Here is a 24972-nt window from a genome sequence, read left to right on the forward strand (position 1 = left end):
CCCAGAACTCCTGCGGGTGTGGGATACAGAGTCGAGAACTTCAGGTTCTCAGGCCGGGGTCTTCCCACCCTTTTCTCCAGCAGAGCTCCGAGACAAAGAGATGTGCCCCTGCAGCTCCTTGGGCTGATGGTTCCGCCCGAAGCTCTGGGGATTCCGGCGCGCCTGCTTCTCCACTCCCCAGCCCGAGGGGGCGCTGCAGCGCCGGGCGCTCGGCCCGCCCTTGCGCGGCGCACCGCTCGGATCCGCGCTGCGGCCGGCACCGCGGTGGTACGTTCCCCTCGCTGCCCTCCCCCTTCTTCTCGGCCCTCCCCGCCGGTGGTAGGTGCCGGAAGTGCCGCCATTTTGGGGTGTTCTGCTCTGGCGGCAGCGGCAGCGGCAGCGGCGGCGGGACGCGGAGGCTCCCCCGGGACTCGGCCTCAGCAGCGAGGCGGCGGCGGCGGCGGCTGCGAAGGCGCAGGCAGCAGCTGAGGCAGCGGCGGGCTCAGGTGCAGCCGCTGGTGAGTGCGGTGGCCGCGGGATAACGGGCCGCGGGTAGGAGGGAGGGAACGAGCGAGGGAGGGAAAGGGGCAAGAGGGTGGCGCCGCGGGGCGGGTCTTGCCCGGGCGGCCGCGGGTCACAGGGCCCTCCGGGCGCGGCCGCTCTTCGTTACCCGCTCCCCGGAGGCAGGTCTGCGATTTCCTCCCGTGTGTCGGGGTCCTCCGCTCCCCGGGTCTCTCCGCGCTTGCCCGGCGCGTGCCCCCGCGCCCAGGGAGACCCGCCCTCCTCGTGGCCTTGTCTCCTGTCCCCGCGCCCTTTGCCTCCACCCTCGGGGTCCAGAGGGCTCCGTTCTAGGCCCAGGGTAGCTTCGTCCTCCTTTTTCCGGCAGGCGTGCCAGACCCAGGCTGCCAGCCCGGTACACCCCTTCTCTGCTCCTGTCGCCCCACGTGTTATTGGTGTTTACCGGTTGGGGGTCCTCAGGACCCCCGCCTCTGGAGAACAGCGCTTCTCCTCAGGAGCCTCGAGAGCCCCCCGTTCCTTGCCCCAGATCCGCTAGGGCCTTGGCTCGCCCTCCCCCCACGTCAGGTGCTCACCCAGTCGTGGCCTAGTAGCGGGGCTGGAATCTCGCACCCGGGAGCACGGTGAGGAGCTTTCTTCGCTATCTGGTTTTGGATTTAAAGCCTTTACTGTGTTGGTTGTGGTCCTCGGGGCAGAATGTTGTTTTAATTCTCTAAGACTGTTGCACGGGCTTTAAGCAGCTTCTCCTTGGTTTAGGCTCATCCTCGTAGTTGAGGGGAAGGGTGGTGAGATTTTGATTGGAGCCTGTTTTAGCAAAATGGACTCTTTTCCTCGCCAGCAAAGTTAATGCTGTACTCTTATTATCATAGCGTAAAAAGCTGTGTAAAAACCGTTTTAGAAAGCTGTATGATGTCTGTAGTGTAAGGGGTTACAGATACCTGATAAATCCTTTACAGGAACTTCACCCTTTAAAGTTTTTTTCGCTTTTTTTGATTTTCTGTGGATTGGAAAGGCTTTAATTACTTTCTTTCACCTTTTCCACAAGTGTTGGGTCGGCTCTTTTCCAAAAGTGTGGCATCTCAGAGTGGAATGCAAGTTTCAGTTTCTCCTTAAATTCTTGTTGTGGAAGAGTCGTCCCTGAGAATCACTGAGGGTTCTTTCTGTTGGAACATTACTGAGTTCACTTGGAAAATCATCGAATTACTAGGCATAAATTATTGCTACAGATCTCTCCCTTACCCCCATGCCAGTTTTTGTATTTTTTTAGCTTTACTCACAGTATGCGGCTTTTGATCATGAATTAGCCAAGACTGAAGTATTGCTGTTAGTAAAGCAAACTCGGAGCTTTTCAGCTGTTGCTTTAACCAGGAAGTTTGTGGTTTCCCCAGTGGTTCTTTCCTCTTGACTGTCCACCACCTGTTTCCATTAAGAATGGCCTTTGGCCGAAAGTTTAAGACTCAGCTTCTTTCCAACCATTCATTCTTGCCCACAGGGTTTTCTTCTCCTCAGATGGTATCTAGACTTAAAATCCATAAGCTGGCGGGGTTGTTAGAAAAAGAATATCTTTTCCAACATCTTCACTTTTCAGATGAGGAAACTGAGGCTTCCAGAAGTTAAGCCACTTACTTGCCCAAGATTGTATAGCAAGTGATCTTAGAACAGTCCCAGCACAGATTTTTTTAAACAAACAATATGTCATGAGCAATAATGCAAATTGCCCTTTAAGAAGTGATGGAATGGAAAGGGCCGCAGGCTTGAAGTTGGAAAGTCTAGATTGTAATCCTTGCTCTGTTACTAGCTGTGCAGCTTTGACCAAGTCACTGTTTTGAGCCTCAGTTTATTCTTTCCTGCAGAATGGAGGCAATGGTGTCTGTTTCACATGGTGTTAATCCAGCTTCATTGCAGTAATGTGTAAAAGTGCCTGTGGTATAAGAGACAGTGAAATTTTGAGCCAGAATGAATTATTTTTCTAAAGATTTCCAGTTATTTTTCTTACTACGGAAATAAACAGATTCATTATAAAAAACACAGACAAACCAAAACATTTCTCACCTGTACGCTTACCTGTCAAAGGTGATTAATATTTGGTCTTTATCTTATCCTTTCTATATACTATAGAAATGTTTATTATTTTACTAAAATAGGCTTATGCTAGTTAGGATTTATGATGTGATTTTAAGATTTGATAATAAGTAATAGGCACATTTTAACTGATGCTCTGTGTTTAACAGCTCTAGCACATGTGAGGTAGGCCAGTGGATATCCCAGTACAGGAGCAGAGAAGTCACACTTTTCAACATGCTGGGCTGCAAGAAGAGGAAAGGAATGGCAGAGACCTAACATTTATTGTACATCTATTGTGTGATTTTTTTTTTTTTTTTTAAGGAAAGGTTTGGGCTCTGCTGCTAAACATAGTGAGAGTCCTGAATTCCATGCCCCTTCCTGTGACTGCTACTGCAGCTTCTTTAGCTTAATTTTCCTGTGAGGCCAGACTTAATAAGGAAGTGGGAGGTTATAAGGTGGTGGTGGTGTGCTTTGGAAAGGGAAAGAGAAGAGCTGTCACCTAGAGGCTGGGGTAAAGAAACTGAAGTAGGAGCATAGGCTCCTCTGCTCAGGGCTTTTGGTACTTCAACAAATTGCTCTGTTTCTTCTGCCCCCTTTTTTTTTTTTTTAAACAGCTTTATTGAGATACAATTCATGTACCATACAATTCAATAGTTCGGGTATATTATCAATTTTTTGAAATTGTGGTAAAATATAACAGTCTCTCATTTTAACCATTTTTTATGCATTAAAAAAACACATAACCTAAATTTTATCATCTTAATTATTTTTGAGTGTCCATTTTTAAGAGTACAATTCAGTGGTATTAAGTATATTCACAGTGTTTTGCAGTCATCACCATTGTCTACTTCCAAGATGTTTTCTTCACCTGAAACAAACTCTAACCAATAGGTAATAACTATCCATTCCCCTCTCTTCCTAGCCCCTCTTAACCTCTAGTCTACTGTCTTTGTCATTTTGCCTGTTCTGCATATTTCATGTAACTGGGATCATACAATATTTGTCCTTTTGTATCTGCCTTATTTCACTTAGCACGGTGTTTTCAACGTTCATCCATGTTGTAGCATGTGTCAGCACTTCATTCCTTTTTGTGGCAGAATTCCTCTGCATACCGAGGTCAGGAATGTCTCTTTCATCTTGGTATCTTGCCTTCTTTTGGAGCTCCATAAAGGCTTTTGAATTGGTTAGATTTCATGCTCTTCATGTGGATTGCCAATTACAGAGGGGTGTCCGCTGACATTCTCAAATCTCTTGAAAAATTCCAACATGTCAGTGTGCTTTAAAAAATATGTAACAGTAAACCAAGTTACGGTTAACAGCATCATATCTAATTTCTGATCTAATCACAATTTCAGTCTTTGAACATGCAGCATTTTCAAAATATGGATTATGTACAGAAAAAGTGTCACATGTTTCTGCCTTTGCAGAGCTATAAATATGAATGGTTTTTGTTAGAGGGGTGGACTGATAATCCAGGTATTCCATATTGTATAAAGTTTATAAACCTGGCACTTAATGGCCTGCTTAGAATTAATAACGAATACTTTGAGGATAAGAGCATTTTGAAGGTTATAGGCCTCCCAGTTTGTTTCACTGTGAACAGAGATATTCAGAGTATTCTCATGCATGAAAGGCTTCCTTTTTAAGGTGAACTTTTTCTTATTTTTTCGAGGGTCATAACTGATCTTTTTTTTAATTTGAATTTTGGAACTCTTTTTTTGGGGGGAATTAGGTTTATCTATTTATTTATTAAGTGGAGGTACTGGGGATTGAAGCCAGGACTTCATGCATGCTAAGCATGCGTTCTACCACTGAGCTATATACCCTCTCTCCATAACTAATTTTGATATGCTTGATTGTCTACTTTTCCTCTCCTTGCTTTTTAGATCCAGTCTCCAACTCCATTTTCCTCATCTCCAGTAATAAAGGGAGTTTGATATTAATCCTCGGGACATGGGATGAATTGAAAGTTTTACTCAGTTAACGCCATTGTCTCAAAGAGATATTACGACCTTCACAGTACCTAACACATGGGAGTTTTAGTGTTAGGGAGGATTTATATACTTCTTTTTCAAACAACATGAACCATTCTTTTGTTCAGAACTATTCCTTTTGATTATTTTTGATAATAATTAGAAGCAGGACGTGTCCTGGAAGTTCAAGTATTTCAGAAATATAATTTGAACCAGGAATTAACCTTCTATAAAGGCTTTTTGAGCGGAACTTACAACAAATTCTAAAGTTGATTGTAAGTAATATGATCCTGTATTTACCTGTGCACTTCTTCCTAAGAGGTGCTATAGCATGCTGAAATGGTCAAAGAGTGGAGGGTGGGGGTGGGTATATAGCTCAGTTAGTAGGGTGCATGCTGAGGTACTTGGTTTGATCCCCAGTACCTCCGTTAAAAAAGGAAGAAAGAAATGAAATCGTCAAAGAGCAAGTAAAATAGAAACAAGAAATTTTTAATGCTAGTTTTTAATTGAGCTATAGTTGATTTACAGTATTATGTAAGTTTCAGGTGTACAACATAGTGATTCACAATTTTTAAAGGTTATACTCCATTTATAGTTATAATTAAATATTGGGTATATTCCAAAATAAGGAAAATATGAACAAAACCTAGAGAATTAGTCTTCCTATAACTGAGAGTTGATTCTTGGATTTTTGAGTCCTTAAAATTGGTTTGAAACCTGTGATTTGAAAGAATTATTTGACTTAAATGGGTTTATAAGCATAGCCTGGAAGGGATAGGTTTGACAGCTCCAGGTATTGGGCCTAAAAATCGGTGAAATCATTGTGTGACCTTAACATTTCTCGACCTGTTTCTCCCAGTTTTGAAATGGAGATAACCAATGTGGAATTGTAATGTGAGAATTAATTGAGATAACTTAAGCTAGGCACTGGATAGTGCCTGGTACAGGGCTGATAATGCTATTTCCTTTTTTCATCTGTAAAAATGTTGACTACTTATCTCATGTCAGTAATGCAGTTCAGTCAAGTAAAATACGGCTAAAATGCTTAGCAGTGTCATATATAGGCAGACAGTAGCTACTGTCAGTGTTCCTTTCCTTTCCCCTTTTGGGTGTCCCCCATCCCTCCACCCTGAGAGGCACTGGGGACTGAACCCAGGACCTTTTACATGCTAAGTACATGCTCTATCACTGAGCTAAACCTCTCAACCTTCCTCCTTTTGGGTATATTTTATTTTGCGTTTTCCTTTGTTTATTGTGGATTAAGGGTAAGATTGTTTTCTAAAGTCCAGTTTGTGCATCTGAAATGTTTTGCTTTGAAGGGCATTCTTCCCCATAGAATCTTTTTTTAGCTCATTGTTCCCTGTAGAATGCTTGGGTAATGTGGTTTCCCTAGATTCATCTTCACTGCCTATACTTCACATGAGAGTCTGTTGATAGGAGGCTTCTATGTTCATAGAAAACTGAAAATTACATAGGGGTATATTATTGGATTTGCAGTAGGGACACCTGGGACCGTTCCTAATCGTAGGTAACTAGTTTTACGCTTGGAGAGAGGGTGGATGCTAATATTTAGAGTTGTAATGTAGATGAAAGAGTTAATCAGTTTTAGCTATTGGCTTTGTAAACTATGTTGTATCAAGAATCCTTATCTGAGCTTTGTAATTTGCTGAAGGTAGTTTTCCTGTTGAGATCTTTGTAATTGTAACTTGTCCTTGTCATGAAATTGGCTGTTGGAATCTCCTTACTGTAGTGGTGTCTGTATAGAATTAATCAGAACTGTTCTGTAGTTTTTTTAACCTCTGCTATGCTGTTGAGCCATGAGCATTTTTTTTTAATTTCTTTGAGTTCTATACCTTTAAAATTTTTCAAGAATGTTTTTTATCCGTAATAAACTCCGTATTGACTTAACATATTCTTTCTGTGAAGACTCTTTAATTCTCTTAAAAACATTATCTCATGGGCTAGAAGGATAAATACCAAAATTTTCTCTGGGCATCGGGACATGAGTGATTTTTTTTTCTTCATACTTACCATTGTTTTAAAATGTTTTATACAGAGAACATGAATTTCATGAATGTGAAAAGTTACATTAAAATTAGATTTTTTTTCTTAACAGATGAGAAAGCCTAGTTAGGGGAGACTGAGTATAAAATATTCTCTCACATATATTAAATTTAATGATTTATTCTCATCTTTCTGACCTACTTATTTTTAATACTTGCTATAGGAGATGGGCATTCTTCAATGTCAGATGGGAGTGGTTTTATTTCTGTCCATATTTTCTGTTTTAGTGATTTTTTGAAATAAAGATTTCTTCTAAAAAAAAATTAATGATTTAAAACGTTTTAACTTTTAGAGTTTTGTTTAAGGTTCTGATGTGACCCTCAATCAGCTGATCCCCCGCCCACCCTTTTTTTTTTTTTAAACAAGAAATGGACTTATTTTCAGGACAGCTTTTGTGTTATAACATTTTAATTTTTCTTTTCCTCCACTTAGAAAATACAGCAACATACGAATAAGATGGTGAGTTCTAGAGGCTGCAGTGCGATCTGACAAATCTCACTTAATTGATTTTATATGCCACTTTGGGGATGTGTTCATAGGTGCAGAGTGTGGCTTTAGAAAAAACTATTCACTAACTTTCTGACCTCTGTGGCTATGTTCAGCATTGACAAAATAGAGTTAAACAGCACTTTTTCTCCATGTTGAAACTCCATTGACATTTTATTTCCAAGTTGGGAAATGTCTTTAGTTTGGGGATTATACAAAATGAAGTTTTTTGGTTCTAAAGCTGTTTAATTTTATAGTGTTAAGGCTTTAATTTTGAAAGGTCAGTAGTTCTCATTTACATAACATTGCTACTCTTCAGCAAAAGAATTGCTAAATTAGAAACTGTCACCACTTTCTCATTGTTCTTTTACTTTTTTGTTTCCTGTGAAATTGAAGCAAGCTCTTGCAGAGACTGTGGGAATGTGTGATACTTTGGTGATAATGTTGGATAACTAATTGTCTACTGTGAGTAGACTGTCTTTTTTAACCCGAGATTATTTGGACATCTGTTAAGTTTTTGCTAGTTTCTGTTTTGTACAGGTAATTTACTGTAGGCTTTTTCCAGTTTCTTTGTGCTTGTAGCTTTTGCATGTGGAAAACATTCCTCTTTTCTACTCCAGTTCCCTCCCCCTACACTTAGCTGGTGTTTCTTTTTCTTTTGCGTGAATTCTGTCTGTGTGATGCTAACTTGACCATGTTAGGTTGGCTGGGATATTACCCATGAGAAACACCTGTGCTGTTCTGTTGGCTGCCTGCCTGATTCTGAATGCTGCTGTCTGAGCAAGAGTCTTAGGGGGGTCCAGGGAGTGAAAGGAAGTCAGGGTGATGGTGACAAGCACTTTGAAAATGTATAACTGACATTCATCAGCTAGCTGGTTATTACTGCACATTGAAACAGTATTGCTTTGTGGTCATACTGTAGTTTTAATACCTTATAACAGGCTTTCAACAAGTATATTTCACTGGAAGCTATTTATGTGGTAAAAGACTATTTATTCCTTAGGTTTATAATTCTTAGATGGCCAGAGCAAGAGGAGCAGGTATTGCATTTTGTGTTCTTCAGCCCTTCCCTGCTTGTGGTTCTGTTTCTGTCATTTAGTGCATGGTTAATCTTTGTCATGAAGCTTTTCCTGTCCATTTATTCTAAGACTGTATCATAGGATACTATTTAGTATTAATGATAGATTTTTTTCATTTCAGTGAGATTTTAAGCTTTTTGAGGATGGAGACTGCCTTATTGCTTAGTGTATCATACATCTTTTGAGGAGTCAGGCACACAGTCCCTACCCTAAATTATACTCTCTGAACTAGCCCTTTTTGTAACAGTTTACTGGACCATGGGTGGGCACTAACCCAAGCTGGGCACATCACTTTCTCCTAGGAATTTGAGATTGGAACTGCAGTTCATTCTTTGGAGAACAAACAGAACACCTGAATTCAGAAAACTTGAAGCATTTAAATACAGATGCTGGGATGCAGCCAACTTCAGGCCCATACATGTGGAAGCAGTGAAGGTCGGTCTACAGGGAGGGAGATTTAAGTAGATTCATCCATAAAGAAGCATTGATGAGAAATGCAGCTCTAGAGAGAGAGGTGGACTCGAAGCACATGCAGAATAGACGCCTGGGTGCATAAAGGCTTCCCAGGTGTGGCCCTGTTGCACTTTCTGCCTTTGGGTTCCATGAGATACTCCAGTTATCTTTTCAGTTAATTCCAGTTTTTGCTTAAGCTAGCTTGGAGATTTCTCTTAATTATATCCAGAAGAGCTTTGAATAAGATACTTAGTGCAGAGCTCTGCCTAACATTTAAATTCATTTGAATTTTAGAATATTCAGGCCTAGGATCATGGCTTTTTGGAAGATTGCCCTGTATCTCCCCCAGTAGCCTCCCCATCCCCAGGCTTAGGCTGCTTGGGGTCTTGGCTCCTCCATCTGTAGTGTGGACATTTACCTGTGTTGTCATTCTTGGTGTATGGAGTGCTTTTCTCTGGTGCTTTGCCAGCTGAAGCTTAAGGTTTTTTTTTGTTTTGTTTTGTTTTTTTAAACAAATCTCTAATGAGTATTTGTTCACAGTTCTTTTTAGATATAAGACTGATTATAACAAAATAATACTGCCATTTCACATAGGAAACTTAAAATGAGCCATCATTTTAAAATAATTTTTTGTGAGGTCTATGGGTTAGGTCCTTTCTTCGTTTCTAGTTAAGTAACAAATTTGCTTGTTTCCTCATTGTTTCCTCTTAAAAAGAAGTTGATGGACTTGAGTGGAACACAATAATGTGGGTTGAACGGCAGTTGAGTCTTTAAACAAAGGGTAATGGTGAGTGGCTGTGTGCCCAGTTGATGGAGTCTGTCTGGTCTCAGCTCAGTTAGTTACTTCATGAATGATCTGTAATAGGAGCATCACAGTGGTGTTTTTCTCTTTGAGAAATGTTAATGAAGGAGAGAGGAAAGCTCTGAGAAAGACAGTTTAATGCTTCTAATTTGATTTTTTTCTTCCTGTGATCATTTGGTCTCTGTTAAGTTGGAAGACTTTATTCCAGAGGAATGTAAAATTTCCCTGTAATATTAATGAGCAGGAATTAAAAAGAGACAAGGGCCAGCTTTGAAATGTGGATTTGTATACTACCAGGAAGGAATAGATTTGCAGGGTAGAAAAAACTGGAAGTTGTTATTTGACATTGGAGGCCACATTGTTGAGAAGAGCCTAAACAGTGTTATGTCTTCGTACCATAGTGTGTGTATAATATTGAACCAAATGCTGTGCATAGAGAGGAAGTTTTACTTTTTATAGTCCATAGTACTTACTGGTATGGGGCCCTTGCACAAAGTAGATACTTGATAAATATTTGTTGAATACTACATGACTGGTTGAGTGGCACTTAATTTTATATTTTGAAACAGGTCAGTGCTAAGGACTAGGAGTAGGAAGAAAACTTTTAAAATTGAAATTCTATTAGTTTATTCAAATCCTTGTCTTTTGAAGATAATCAGTACTTTTAAGCTCCAAGGAGTTTTCTGAAAAAATATAAGTAGCTTTTCCATTGAAAGAAATTAAGTTGGCCAAGATTTGTACCATAAAAGCCTTTGTGTATCTTAAGACCTCATACTGGGTATTGCCTGGACAAAATCAGAAGGCTCCTAGACAGCCCTGATTCTGGCTCTGTTTCCTGCAGCTCCAGAGAATAAGAAAAGGAGAATCTGATACTGCTGGCAGTCTATTCTCTCTTGCTTTTCTGGGCCAAGACATGCATTTAAAAATAAAATCAAGGAAATTGTAAACCAGTAGTAAAAACAAATAAAGCGCCCAAGAGTTTGCCTCCTTTTGTGTCCTTGTGTCCAGACTGATGGTAAACTTATGTGACAAAACTGTGCTCTGGGCTTGTCCTTCACACTTCCTCTTTCAAGTTTATGGGAAATAACCATGGAAAGACACCATGTCTATGATTTATTTATTGTTTTTATCATATGCTGTTTCTGTTTAATAGTGTCTGGATACATTCACCAGTGCAGTTAAAAAAAAAAAGCTTGCAAATTTTACTGAACAAATATGGGTTATAGATTGTGGTTATGGGATTGGGAAACTGCTTAAAAATAATCCTTTTGGACCTGCTACAGGAAAGCTTGTGTAAGCAAATATGTCAAAACCAGATACAGTAAGTAATTCTGTGGAGTATCTTGATGCCTATTGCTTATCTTTAGCTGAAAGTATATTGTCTCCTTAGATCATTTTTCTTTTTTCTCTTTAGGCTTGTGAATTTGTGATTTTTTCTTACTTTTATAATATGGTTATGAATTCGGTTTCAACACATTTTATCTTAGTGGCATTTATGTTCAGGCTTTTCAATAATTAATTGCTAGTTGGAGCTCAAGGAAGGATTTTCTTGAGCTTTGTTCTAAGTGCTTTCTAGCTCTCAGGTTTTTGTGGATCAGGCCTAGGATATCTGAAGTTGTAGATTATTACTATGAGATCAAGTGCTATTTTTATTTATTAATGTTAATTTGTCTGGTATAACTTTTCTCTGGGCCAAGTAAGACCTAGTGAAAGACTTCACTCTGTTCCAGGAAGCGTACAACTTAGAATGTTTTCATTTGAATTCTGATTGCTCCACTTCTCTGAACAAACCAGATCCACAGATCAGACTTGTAAATGATCTGTTTTCTTTAGGTATCTTCTAACAAAATGGGTCTCGGGGGAGCTGAGCGGCAGCACACATTTAGCTGGGAGTGGCAGTTCCTCTCTCTGAATTACATCCCCTTTGTGTCCAGACACAGCAATTTTGGAGGCAGACTTGGATTGAAATTCTGTTCTGGTCTAATCAGTTTGGTTTATTTTATAATCAGTTTTATTTATTATAATTGTATTTTGTGTTGTATTTCAAACATAAGCATGTAGGGAAGCTGAAATTTCTTGAGTAGAATTTTGCTTTGGAGAACTTTGAAGTCTTGATAGGAAAAATACTAAATAATATAATTTATACAATACAGTGATCTGGAAAGAAATGGCAGCACACATAGGTCACATACTTCATTGAGCTTGTATTTATTTGTTTTTATGAATAGGGAGATTATTTAACTATTGCAAGAGAGAGTCACTAAAACAGTATTTCTCCGGAATTGTGTACAACATGGTAATATTTCTTGAAGGCAGCTTGCTGAAGAAAAATTAGATCCGACTTTCTGAATTGCCAGATCCAGAACATCAAAAAATGCTCTGACCAAAAAGAAAAAAAAAAGCCTGCTGGATCCACCCCCAGGAATCCTGGTGGGTCCCCATGGTAACAACCTCCTTGCTTACAACTTGTCACTGTGTAAACTGTCACTGGGGTTCAAAGAAAAGCCAGTGTATCAAGAACTGTGTGGCATTAACTACTCCTTGATAAAATGCTGTTGCACATTTGCAACGAGCCAGAAATAGAAAGGTAAAGGTTTTAATTTCTGTGTTCCATTAATTAGATGCTTTAAAAAGCTGCCTAATTATGGTAAGGTGCAGCAGTGGGAAGGTGGTGGGTAGCCGAGGCAGGCATAGGAAGAAGCCATAGGCTCAGAATGTTAAGATCTTCATTTTTTCCTCTAAACCTTTCATTTTGCAAATGAGGGAAGTGAAGTGTAAAAGTTCACATGGAAGCAGAAGCAGGATTCCAACCCAGGCCTTCTAATTTTCCAGCACACCCTTCTACTGTCTCCACCCATGCATTGCATTTATTACGCCTCTACTTTTCAGAGACAAAGCCTCAGTTTCTGAGGTTAGGAGAAGACCTGAGAGGTCACGCAGGGAAATTTTCTTCCCAGCAAAGGAATCCCTTCTACAGCATCTTGGGCAGGTGGCTTCTGCCTCTTTCCTCAGGTGGGGGTTACCTGTGTATCGTTGGTAACAACCCCACTGCCTGAGTTCAAAGAGAAGATAGTTTTATGTGAATTTCTTATTTTAAAGCTATAATGCTTTGTTTTTCTCCTTTTATAAAATAGCAATTGAAAATCAGACCCAAATGTTTTTCATTACCCTGTTTATCTCCATTTAAGTCATGCTTGTCAGTCATGACAAGAAAGATGATTCTTTAAAAGAATTATGTCATGCTTAAACCCTAGAACTTTGAAAAGATAATGCCATATTTAGAACAATCTAGTCCTTTAACAGCTGGGAGGGAAGAGATGATAAATGCTGTATTCAGCTTAAAGTATTTTCTGATGTACTTAATAAGATGAGATGATTGTGAGCTAAAGAGTATCAAAAGAGGCCACAAAGTTGCAAGCCAGATAGCCAAGCTGTTTTGTATTTTTTTGTGGTACATTTGTGATTGTTTTTGTGATTGTTTAGAGGAGGTTCATTTGGACAAAGTGAGTTTTGGATTCAAAACAAACATTATTTTGATAATTATTAATTACATGTACCAAAAGATTTTTAAGTCCATTTTTTGGATGTCACTATTGCTCAATATGCTTGTCATTTCATGTCCCTGTCAGTAAATGCTTCAGCTTTTATTTTACTTTTTCCTCTTTCCAAACTGCTTGAAAGGTAGTAACAGGTAAACATTTAAAAATGATTATTAGCCTGAGGATTTTTTTTCTTTTTTCTTTCTCTTTAGGGGAAGGTAATTTGGTTTATTTATTTAATGGAGGTACTGCGGATTGAACTCAGGACCTTGAGCAGGATGCGCTTTACCACTGAGCTATACCTCCCCAGGGTTGTTTTTTTTTTTAATACCTTTTAAGCAAAACAGAAATGCATACTTTCTAGTAAGTTACACAGAAATGTTTTCAGTTTCTTATAACCAGAGATATTTTTTCCTCAAAGAATTTACCGTATTTAAAAATGGAGAATTTGGCTCCAATATTAATTTTTCTTTTTGTCTTACCAGAGAATTAAAGTGAAAATGCTGTTGGCAGTCTTTTGCTGTCTTGACTTCAACACAGTAGAGAATGCTATAATGAAAATGTGGCTGAATTTTTAATATTCTGGAATTTCATGACCACCAGCACTTCTTGTTATGCAGCCAAGGTAATTAAGGTAATCAAATAGTTTAGTCATTAGCAGGTGTGGTCTGGCTCTGAAAGAACAACCCAGAACCCTATTCCCTCATTTACTTCAGAACATATTTATTATTTTGTTCCTATTCTGGTTTTTAATTTGACCAGTGAGTTTTTGCATTAAATTTCATTGTACAAAGTTTTTCTTGATAGAAAGGTATGCTGAATTACAATGTAATGACAGAAATAGCCGTTAGATTTCACATTTTAGGGAAGGGGAGTGAGAAAGAGACAGACAGGGGCAGACAGGGAGGGAGGGAATGAGAGAGGGAGAGATGGTTGTATCCTTACCATTTTGTAGATAAGAAACGTTGAGGTCAGGAGGAACCTCAGTGTTGACAGTGACTTGTTGGGGCATCCAGCTATTAGGTGGTAGGACAGGTCTGGGCTACCAGTCTATAAATTCTATGCTATTCTGTACTTTTTTTGCTTTTTGAGACTCAGTCTCATAACAATAATGAAATAATTTGTTTTTGTAACCACTCTCTTTCATGTGGTAGTATACGTTTTAACTAAATTAGTCATGCAAATTCAGTGTCTCATTCTAGAAATTCTTACCTTTGAGTAAAGAAAAAATGGGCATGTTTTTTTCCTGCCCTGGTAAGATATTATTTGTATACCTGATCTAAACTGTTTACCTGTTTCTTGTTGAAAAGTAGGAGTAATTTAATCCTAATAGAAGTGGCTTGGAAATGTGGTTTTAAGGTAGGTAGCACTCATAGCATCTTCAAGTCTTTAAAAAGAAGTGTATGGATTATAATGGAGTTCCAATGGGCAGATAGGTGGAGGTATCCCTCCCACCAGTCATTTAGTAGCTGAGAAAACTGGACGTTACATCTTTATTTAGTTCCTTAGTGAGACATGATGTGACATAAAAGACTGCTGTCTCCCTCTCCTCTCCCCTTCTTAAAGTCTGATCCTTCTTCATCAACTCCTATGCCCCACAGCCATCCTTTTGACTCTAATACTGCTTCTTAATTCTAAACAGCCATATTCAATGAGCTCCTGAAAGAGAGGGAGAAACAAAACAGCAGTCTATCCTGGCTGCCTTGTAGTCAGTGCCACTTTTTACCAAAGGGTCTAGTCTGTGGCTATGTCCTCTTTTGACTGGGTGCACATTAAAGAGTGTCCCAAATACTATCTTCTTATATGTCCTCACTAGCAGTCTTGTTTTTTAAGCCTCCATTTACAGGTTGATTCACAGTAGGGGAGAGCCATGTTCAGAAACTTTCTGATAGCCTGATTTTTCTTGTCTTTCATCTCTTTGCTTCTATTTATATTCTTTGTACCTCTTCCTTGAGCTTGCACCTTCTGCATAGTTGATTCTATTATATCATCTTTGAGGCTGCAAAATAAAAGTTGGAAGATTTTAAAGTTAAAGTTCCCAGAATAATATTGTCGCCCACATTGCACATATGTCACATTTTGAGTTTTACTAGTTAAGCCTCTAAATATGTGCTTTATATACAGTATGTGCAGTGTGATAACTTGGGTTGCCATGAGAACCTAAAAATTTTAGGCTAAAATGGATCAGTAACAGACACATTTTTTTCTTTTATTGTCTTAGAGGAAGGCTGGTTTTTTCTGTTATCTAATACACTTTTTACAAATTGAGATATTAGGCAGTGGCCATTCTTATATATGACCTTATGCTAACAGGATAGGTAACTTTTTTGTTTGCCTGTTATCAGTCTCCTTTAGTCAAATCTTCCATGCTCTAGTTTTTTTCCCACTCTACCTGTCTCGTATTACTTTCTTTGCTACAGGATGGAATTAAAAGTAGGAAACTGGAAGCCTTACCTTCTAAAAAAAAAAAAAAAAAGACACCTGGTAAGAGAGGAACTATCTAGTGGGGTATCCCTAAGCACATCTGTGGAATTCTTCTCTCATGTAAACCCCCTGAGATGAGCTGTAGTAGTAAAACTGGCTTGGGAAAAAAATCCACCCCCCCCCCAACCCCAAGCCAGTTGTTGTACTAGGCTTTTTTTTTTTTTTTTTTAATTGAAGTATGGTTGGTATACAGAGCTTGAAAAAAAATTTTTAAAAAGCGTTGTGATGTTAGTCTGTCATCTAAAAACAATGTAGATTCAATCTGAATTGGAATACATGATTTTGAATAATTTCTTGGCCAGGGTGACTTGTTTATTCTTGACTAGGTTTAGTTATGAAGATTCCCTCCGTTTTGGACTAGGAAGTCCAGGAGGAGATGACAGGATGTTAGAGATGGAACAAACTATATATTGTTCAGTCTTTGGTTCTTAAACCTGTTTTGGATTGTGGACCCTTTTGAAAATCTAATAAAAAGCTGTGGACTCATTTCCCTAAAATGTAAATTAAATAAATACATAAGTATATTTAACATTTTAATGTAAAAATTTGCACATAATATAGGGGAATTTGTGGAATCCATGAACTATCCATGAATTCTGTAGGTCTGTGGACTCTAGATAAGGATTTTTGATCTGGTCTAATACCATTTTTCACTTGAAGAAGCAGGTAATAGGAAAGAAATGACTTGCCAAAGGCCATACTGTAGGTGTTTATAGCCATTTTGATTTTGTGGTTGTATTTTAATCATCCTTGGTATGTATGATTGTTGTCTTTTGCATTGTATTGTTTATTTTCACATAAGTAATCTGAATAGGTAATTAAAGCTGTGATGTCGTCCAAAAAATAGCGTATTAATCCACAATAAACTAAGCTTTGGGAAATCAAAGTTGCTATAAGAGGCCTGCTCAGAAGAATTAAATATACAAGCCACCAACACAGTTAAGTTTTAAATGGAATGTTGAGCACTTGCATGTCTGTTTTGTGGGACATGTAAATGCTTTTACATGCTGAAATCCTGCTGTGTTCCTTTCTTTTTCAGCACAAAGAGGGTGTGGACAAGGCTCTGCCTTGCAGTAGGAGACCTAGCTGGTGGGATTGAGAGATCAGGTTTGCTGTAATGGCATCTTTATTCATTACTGCATTACCTTACAAGGGGCAAAGAGAAAATTTCAAATGGTTAGTTTGCCAATAAAAATATACTAAAGTAAAATAATTGTGGTGGACAATTATATTTTAAGAACTTGAAGGGTTTTCTTTTTTTAAGTTTTAGGGAAAAACGTGATGCTGGGGTGTTACCTACTATGTCTGAGTATGTCCCATAGGATGGGGGATTGTTCATACCTATACAGCAGACATTTCAGTGATGGGAAGGAGCTGGGCGATGCTCTCTTTCCTAGGGCTACTCTTCATAACTGGATGACTTACCGAGTTTTGTAATCAAGGATCTCAAGGTACTCGGCATCACCATTTCTAGGCCCACCATTTTGTCTGCCTGTGGCAGGTGGTTTCCCCCCCACACCCCCTTTTTCTTTTAATGGGGGTGTAAAATTTCATCAAAAGGGGAGGCAGAGATTTCTGAAATGGAAGAATATTTTCCTGAAAGTGTTAAATGTGAGAGATGTTAGAGTCGGGGCTGAATTATGGTCTGAATTAATGTTTATCTTTTTGTTAGAATATATTTTCTCTAAAGTGGGCAAAAACTAATTTTGCTTCTGTAAGCATTGTGGTATTAATCTCATACTACTGTGAAACATTTTAGGTTTAAATTACTTTACGTTTTAAAATTATAGACTCAGAATTTCAGAAATGGGGGGATCTTAAAAATCATCTAGTCCAAATCCTGTGTCCTCATATTTAAGATAATTGCAGGTGTCCTGGTAGATGGGACTCATGCAAGATCTAGGTCTGTCTGTCCTCAGTCTCTTTCTCTTAATTTGCATAGTGTTTATAGTTTGTACCCCACACTTTAGTACTAGTCATGTACTATCAGCCTTTATTATCTCATGTGTTAATCTTCTCTCTCTCTTTTCTCTCTTTTTGTAATTGAGGTATAGTTGATGTATCATGTCTTACTCTTATCCAGTGATTAGGTTATAATATTGGCGATCAGTGATACCATGGCTTATGTTTGTACTGTAGCCCCCGTGATACTGAGCAAATATATAGACAGTGCACAGTAATCACTTGGTTGATTCATTAAGAGCTAAATTATAGAATCATTTGAGCCCATCCATTGTGCATTTCTTATCTTCGTGGAGTGTTCAGTCTCTCCAGAAATTAAGCTTTTATATATTTCTCATTGAGATGAATCTGAATGAATTGTTCTAAGCATGGTAATTTTTGGAACATAAACATTTGGCTTCTGATTATATAAGCCAGCATCCTGGGAAATATATTTAGAAATTTATATCAGAATTTCTGTTTTGTTTTGTTTTTCCCATTTTTAAAAATTGAAGTATAGTCAGTTTACAATGTTGTGTCAATTTCTGGTGTACAGCACATTTCAGACATACATACATACATATATTCATTTTCATATTCTTTTTCATTGTAGGTTACTATAAGATATTGAATATAGTTCCCTGTGTATATCAGAATTTATTTTAACTTGTAAATTAGGAAAAAAAGAGACCCAAAACATAGTTTGAATTGGAATAAGACCTTCATTCTGAAAACAGCTAAGGGCCAGTAAAGGTTAGGATCATTCACACAAATGCGGAATAATCCTTTTTGCTTGTTCAATTGCAGAATGTAAACGATAAATTAAGCCTCATGGCTGCTGTTGATCTGATAAGAATATGACCTAGTAAAGTTTTCACAGTATCTTTTTTGTTTCCTGTGGCAGAGGGATTCTTGGTGTAAATGATTGAAATTATTGGGAGGTTCCTAGATTGAAATAGCATCTCAAACCTTTCTTCAAGTACCAGCCTGTGCGTTTCTGTTTTTTGTCTGGAGCATGTGAACACAGTGCATGTGTGTGAGATAATTGGGCTTTCACTAATGGCCCCCTTTCAGCAGCCATGTATGGGTAAAGCTGTTCAGGTCTCTGCTCCTCCTTCTCTGAGCATGGAGCAGGATCTGTTCTGCTGAAGCTGCTGTTCCACTTTTCAGCTTTCTATATTTGTACAGCAACAGCAGGAGCAGCCCACTAGCTTCGCCGGGTGGCTGCCCCGTGTACCCAGGCCAGCTCAGGCCTGCTCAGGGCTCAGCCAGGGGTTGCAGTTTTGTGTTCTTACGTGCATGCGTCTGTCTGTCTGTGTACATTTCTGTGGAGGACTGAGGCTTTCAAGTTAAAGAGGTGACCTGTTTGTCCTTTTTGTTTTGTTTTGTTAATTATAAACAATAGTGTTTCAGAATCTTGGGGATGGAGTGAGGAGGCAAGATTTGTATTATTTAACAAAACATAGGGAGAGAATGCCAAACTGGTTAATAGAGTATCAGAAATGATCTTTGGGTTCTCTTAGAAACTTATTAAAGTAGTAGTGGTTTTTTTTTTTCCTTTTGTATTTCACTGGTCACAAAGCTCAGTTCTTAGGGGTGGAAGTGAATTCCTTTCCTGGCACTCAAATTTGCTGATACAAGATTTGAGTAGAAAAGGCTGAGACACCTCTACCCTCTTAAGAAATGATCTCATACACATCTTTTTTGGAAGAAGGTGCAGTAGGGGCTAAGCCTCTTCCCTTTGCCTTTTGCTGGGAAAGAAACTGTAGGAAATGCCCCTTTGCTTTGGGCTTTGCAGTGGCCTCTGCTGTTTGTGCTGATTCAGAGTGCTTTGTAAAGCTTAGCCTTGCAAAGGGCTTGTAATGTTTTTTGGTATCATGTCTATTTAAGGAATAGAACGGGGCATGACATGTTGACAGATTTCAGGCTATTTCCAAAGAATATTGGGTTTGTTGTGTATTTAAGTAAGGGGTACTTGTTTTGTTATGAGATATTCTAATTAGACAGAAGTGAATTCCTCAACTCTTGGTCAACTTAAGTCTAAATTCAAGTTGGTTTCTTTGTTTTACACTTTCCTTTTACTCCCCTCCCCCACCCCCCATGAGTCATAAGCATGCAGAGTTGGGAATAGAACTTGTCAGCTGAGTAAGAATGAGACAGTTCTCTGCACATATTTGTAACTGTGGCCGATGAGGAGAGTAAAGAACTTTAAATGGTGGATAAATACATCCACTGAGGCAGCTTCTTCTGTGGCTGTGTGGTCTGGTTGCAGAGTTCCATGTGACCATTTGCTGGTGTATTCTGCCTTTGAATCACCTAAGAGTCTTGTCCATTGTTGGCTTCAAGTTCTGTGTTTGTTTAGGGCCTAGGACCTGGTGCTGAGTCTCTCATGGATCCTGCATACTTAATGACTTTCTAAAATTCTGTTGTGTGTGGCATTAAATTGGCTTCACTTTCCCCATCTTGGCAAATTAGTGCCCCTCTCGTTTTACCATCCTACCAACATTTTCTCATTTATACCATGAATCGCTATATATCCTCTTTAGGGACTGTCATTGGAGAGTAAAATCAGTGGCAGCTCAACCTTAGTAAAGGACACCATGGTTAGCACATCTCTTTGTCAGCTTTCCTTTTGTTCTTGATCTTTTAAAAACATTTGTAATTTCCCTGGTCTCATTTTATTAGTTTGTATTTTTTCATTGTATGCATTTTGAAAGCTTCTACAAATCCTTTTTGGAATGACGAGACTAATAAATAAATGTTTATTAATAAATACGTGCTCTTACAACAAGTGGTTCACTATTTCGTAATGAAGGGTACACTTTCACTGGACGTTAACAGACCCAGTTGGAGGCTGAAGATCTGTCAGCCCGTCATTGCTCTCTTAACTTAATCCCTCCCTCCCCTTCTAATACGAAATATTTCTGTATAATCTTAGGTTCTCTATTTTGAAGAGAATCATCTTGTGAAAGAAAACTTTTGGGGACTCACCCTCTCCCACCATAGACACCAACCTTAGTGCCTGGAATAACAATGATAGCAAAAATTTATCGAGCACCTTCTGTGTACCAGGCACCGTTTAAATGCTTTACATAACTCTTAAAATTCTATAAACATCGTCTAGAGTAGATACAGTTACTGTAACCATTTGTCAGATGAAGAAACAGGTGTAAAGAAGTTAAACAATTTACCCAAAGCTAAACCTGGCTGGTAATCTCAAAACTGAAATTAGAAAGCAGTGGTGTGACTCCAGAGTCTGGACTGTAAGACATATTATAGGCTTACAGTAAGTATTTGACTATTAATTTTATTAACATAGTCTATATTTTATTTGGGGATTATTGAATCACAAGTCAGTCTAACTCAGTTTAATTTAGAATTTCCTTCTGCAGATGACTACTGTATATGACTTTGGTTTTGCAGGGCACTGTCAGCTAATTCATTTATTGATGATAAAGAGCTGAAAGGCAAATAGGTCTACAGGGCATACCCCAAATTAGTAGTTTATTTCTGGTAGTGCCAGACTGTTTATAGAAGATATAGAAAGCAGAGTTAATTTTAGCTTCTTTAACTCTTGGTCCCTGCACTGCACATCTTTAGGAGATGCTCTTATGAGGGAGCATGGGAAGGGAGGACTAGCAGATTTTGCCTAATCCATTAGCTGTAATCTGTGTGGGTGTAACAGGATAACAGGGAGATGTGTTCAAAAGAAATGATGTTGGGAGAATTATTGGTAGGCCGAGTGATTTCAGTGGAGGGTAGCAAAAATGTTATTTTGTCTAAAATAGTGAGATTAAATAGCACAAAAGTTTGATTTAGACAGGGAAATAAGAATCAGCTCTCCTGAGGTAATTGTTACCCAAATTGATGACAGACTTTTCCTTGCTATATATACTTTTCTATGTATGTATCCTGTTCTTTGTTTTGTTTTGTTTTGTTTTTTGTTTTTTGTGTAAGTCATATCTTTTGAATAAATAAGAACAAGGATTGGGTCTTTTGTACTTTCTCTAGTTCTAGGTATAGAGTGGATGTTCACTATGTGCACTTTTGATGGATAGATCTCCCACTTTATAAAGAGCTTGTTTTTGTAAAAATGAAATCAAAGCACTGACAAGTTTAATTTTGTGCAACAGTGGGTTTTTTTTAAGGAGTGATTTGAAGGAGGTGACGGAGATCATGTAAATGGGTATTTAAATGTGAGAAGCACTTTTAGGAGCACAATTTGAGAGTGATGAAAGCATGATAATTGAAGTCATTTTTTTAAAAAGTGACAATATGAAAGAGATATTTAGAATTTGCCCCAAGGCTGTGTATCCTTTGGGATGAATCAAGCCATACTGAACATACACCTTGATTGGCTGAAACAAAGGTGTAAGGTTTTGTACTTCCTGGCATAAAACCTAACTAAGGAAGCATCTCCATGTAAAGAAGCAGTTTCTGGTTTTGTAGAATTATAACATGAAGAACAGAGAGAGATTGAGTAAAGTTTCCTGCGTTTCAACAGAACAGGACAAACCCCCTGAGACAAGACCATATGGAAGCATCTTGCTTGAGTGCCCATGTGTTCGGGATGAGGTTGAGGCAGATGGTACATGCAGGGTTCCTGGCTGCTTGGTCAAGGATTTTGGAGATGGTAGAAGTTAGATGCTGGGTACTGTGGAAGAGTTGTTGTATGTTGTGTATATGGGGCATGCTGGCCTAAGAGTTCACATGAGCACAGTGAGAGGATATTGATGTATTTGGTAGTGTGGGGATAAGATAAGAAAAGAGGTGGGGATATACTGACTTGGAATGATACCTACAATTTGATTTTAACCTCCCTCTGAGATTAGGGAGGGAGAGACAAGATATAGTGAGAAACAAGATTCCAGATCCCTGGCCTCTTCTGTTCTTTAGAGCCTTCAAGTAAGGTAGTGCAGTACTGTAGGATTTTTCTACTTAAGCTTGAAGCTGTTTTGATTCCTTTTTGAGATACTAGGCCAAAAGCTGTATTTATAGAACTTGTTTTGACATATTATCTCACCCTGTCCCTTGCCTTCCTTACTGGAATCCAGCTAATGTTGCACTTTGCCTGGCAGGAAAGGTTGATTGAAGAAAATGTACGTGTATATACAGCTGAGTGATTGAAAATAGCTCCAAACTTTGTAAATAGGCCAGCTATAAGGTTTGCAGTCCAAGCTGTATGAACATCAGTTGAGTTGCTGTGATAATTTCAAATGGGATAATATAGTTACTCAGCTCATATGTGGTCGGTATACTGCTGGTTCACTTGGACATTAGCTGTTTCCACACAAAAATTTCTGGCAAAAGCAGGGAAAAAATACAAAAGCAAAGTGCTTATTTGGTAACAGCATTAGTTGGGATTTTTCTTTACTTTGTCCCTCGTTGTTTTAAGAATTTTCTTTAAAAAAAGTTCAGTGGAATAGGTAACATATGTAAACAATTCAGTCATTATTTTACTTCTACAACTTTATTAGCAGTTTTTCTTTATCCTTCCTGAGATACTCTATGTACAAGCCATGTGTAAATCCTTTCTTCTCCAAATACATCTTCCTGATCAGTCCTTAGTGGTACATTGGAACAGCCTAATTCTCTTTAATAGCTACAGTGTTCTGTTGTGTCTCTGGTTTATTTAACCAGCACCCAGCTAATGGGCATATATGTTTCCAGTTTTTGCTGTTATAAACAATGTTCCTATGAATGCCCCTTTGGATACTTTGTGTACATCAGATACAAGTTTATTTGGAGGTTGTATTTCTGTTACTGGAATTGCTGAATTCCTGGATTCAAAGGGCATGTGCAGTTTTCATATTGTTAAGATTCCCTTTTTATATTTTGCAAGTGATATTATTTACTGAAGAGTATTATTAGTGGACAGAAAGATCTTAATGCAATTCAGTCATTGTACCATCCCACACAGTTACTGGAAGGAACATGTGGTCTCAAAGGGAATATTGAAGAAACCTCTTGAGATAAGCTTAATTATCAAACCCAGCAACCATTATTGCTGGAGAAGAGGCACGTTGCCTAGAGTAGGCAGGAGTAGCCCCTCCTTTTTTATTTTTAGGGAATATGGTGATGGTACTGAATCTGCAAGTCAGATACATATTTTTTTACTCTCAAAATGTTAGTTTCACCCATTTATTCTCTCTGCCTTAGAAAAAATTTGTGGTCAATGGCTCATTCAATCCTTTTCTTTTAAAGCTACTCAAATGGATATCATGAGACCATTTAGTCATCACAGTCAGTCTGCAAATTCCAAGTAGTTGTCATACCTAAAGTTTAATAATCACCTTAGAAAATAAATCAAAGTTATATTTTGAATACCCCCTCCAAAAAAAAGAGCATTTTATAATCTGGTTTATTTTACCAAATAGAGTGCTGTGACTCCAGAAAGTACAAGTGTTACATACTGATTGTGGAACCTAGGTCACTCAGTCTCTTTACTTTAGTTCCCTCATCTGGAAAATGGGAATGAAAATGCTGAAGAATCTCCTTTGAGCTTTTAGAAGAATAATTATAAAGTCATTTCCAGAAGGTTATATATTACAGAAATGACTCCTCAGAGACATCAAGATTATAAGGTAATTTAAAAAGTAACTCTGACAGTGTTTTAGAAAAAAATTAGTCACATTCTGCCTACATGATACTAACATATGGTGCAGCCCTGATGAGCTGCACAAGTGGGCTGAAATCAAAATGCAGTTGGAGAGAGGAGCAGTAGTGACTCACTAGATGAGACAGATTTGGCCTTATGGCAGGGCAGTGAAACTAAGGCGGAACCAGTGGTCGTTCAACATGCCAAATTTCAGCAAGTGATACGTGAATATTATGGGAAAGCAGAATGATTGAGCCCTTGTGTTTGGATTAGGTACTTTGTCAGTATCTCAGGGCCTATAGCCCTCTGTGTCTTGAGAGCCTCCACTTTTCCGCACAGTGGGGAGGGAACCTTTGCTGCCTCTGACTTTTGTGCATGGTTTCCTGTGTTTTTGAAGGTAGAAGCCACTAGGCAAATATTTAACATTGATATGCCTGGAACATTGGGTTCAAATTAGAAGGATACATAGAAGAGTTAGCAGTTCTGCCCAGAGAAATCTGCACATTAGCTTAGCTACTATATGTAAATTGCTCTTGCTACATCCAGCAATTTAGTTGCCCAGTACTGACAGTGCTGCCAAGGAAACAGGAGGAGCTAAAGACAGAATGAGATTCCTACTCCTCCTACCCCCACCCAAATAGAGAGTTCTATGGGGAGGAGAAAGGGAATATTTAATAGGCATTTTGGGAGGAAGTAGGGAAAGATTTTTTTTTTTTAATGTATTTTGCATTCCCTGTCTGCCTCACCTGAGCACCTCCAAAATGGGATACCTCAGGTGAGATGACCTCTGGTTTAGATGTTTATATAGTCATATGGAAAGATTATAAAACTTAGCAGGAGATGAGATGGCAGATCAGGGAAAGGAAGGAGAACAAAGAGCCCAACTCATCTACTACTGTTCAACTCTATGAGCCATTTTTTAAAAAAAGAAATTTCAGAGGATTTAATAATTATGTTGGCTTTGTCAAATAAATATTATATTCATTGGTTGTGA

General features: G+C 38.6%; 1 protein-coding gene across 14 annotated transcripts in view; it reads left to right on the forward strand.

Moving 5' to 3' along the window:
- The first annotated feature begins 317 nt into the window (after positions 1-317).
- Positions 318-24972, forward strand: part of CELF1 (CUGBP Elav-like family member 1) — a 64124-nt gene continuing 39469 nt past the window's right edge. For 11 of the 14 annotated variants that reach the window (XM_074372027.1, XM_074372030.1, XM_074372017.1 and 8 more), the window contains exon 1: positions 319-497. Coding sequence is in view for 1 of the 14 variants with exons in the window: in XM_074372028.1 (XP_074228129.1) it covers positions 13570-13580 (11 nt within the window). In the remaining 13 variants the exon portion in view is untranslated. Of the gene's footprint in view, positions 498-13440; positions 13581-24972 lie in introns of all 14 variants that reach the window. The other 3 variants (XM_074372028.1, XM_074372025.1, XM_074372029.1) reach the window with 3 other exon arrangements.

Source organism: Camelus bactrianus, chromosome 10, assembly GCF_048773025.1.
Source record: "Camelus bactrianus isolate YW-2024 breed Bactrian camel chromosome 10, ASM4877302v1, whole genome shotgun sequence".
Lineage (NCBI taxonomy): Eukaryota > Metazoa > Chordata > Mammalia > Artiodactyla > Camelidae > Camelus > Camelus bactrianus.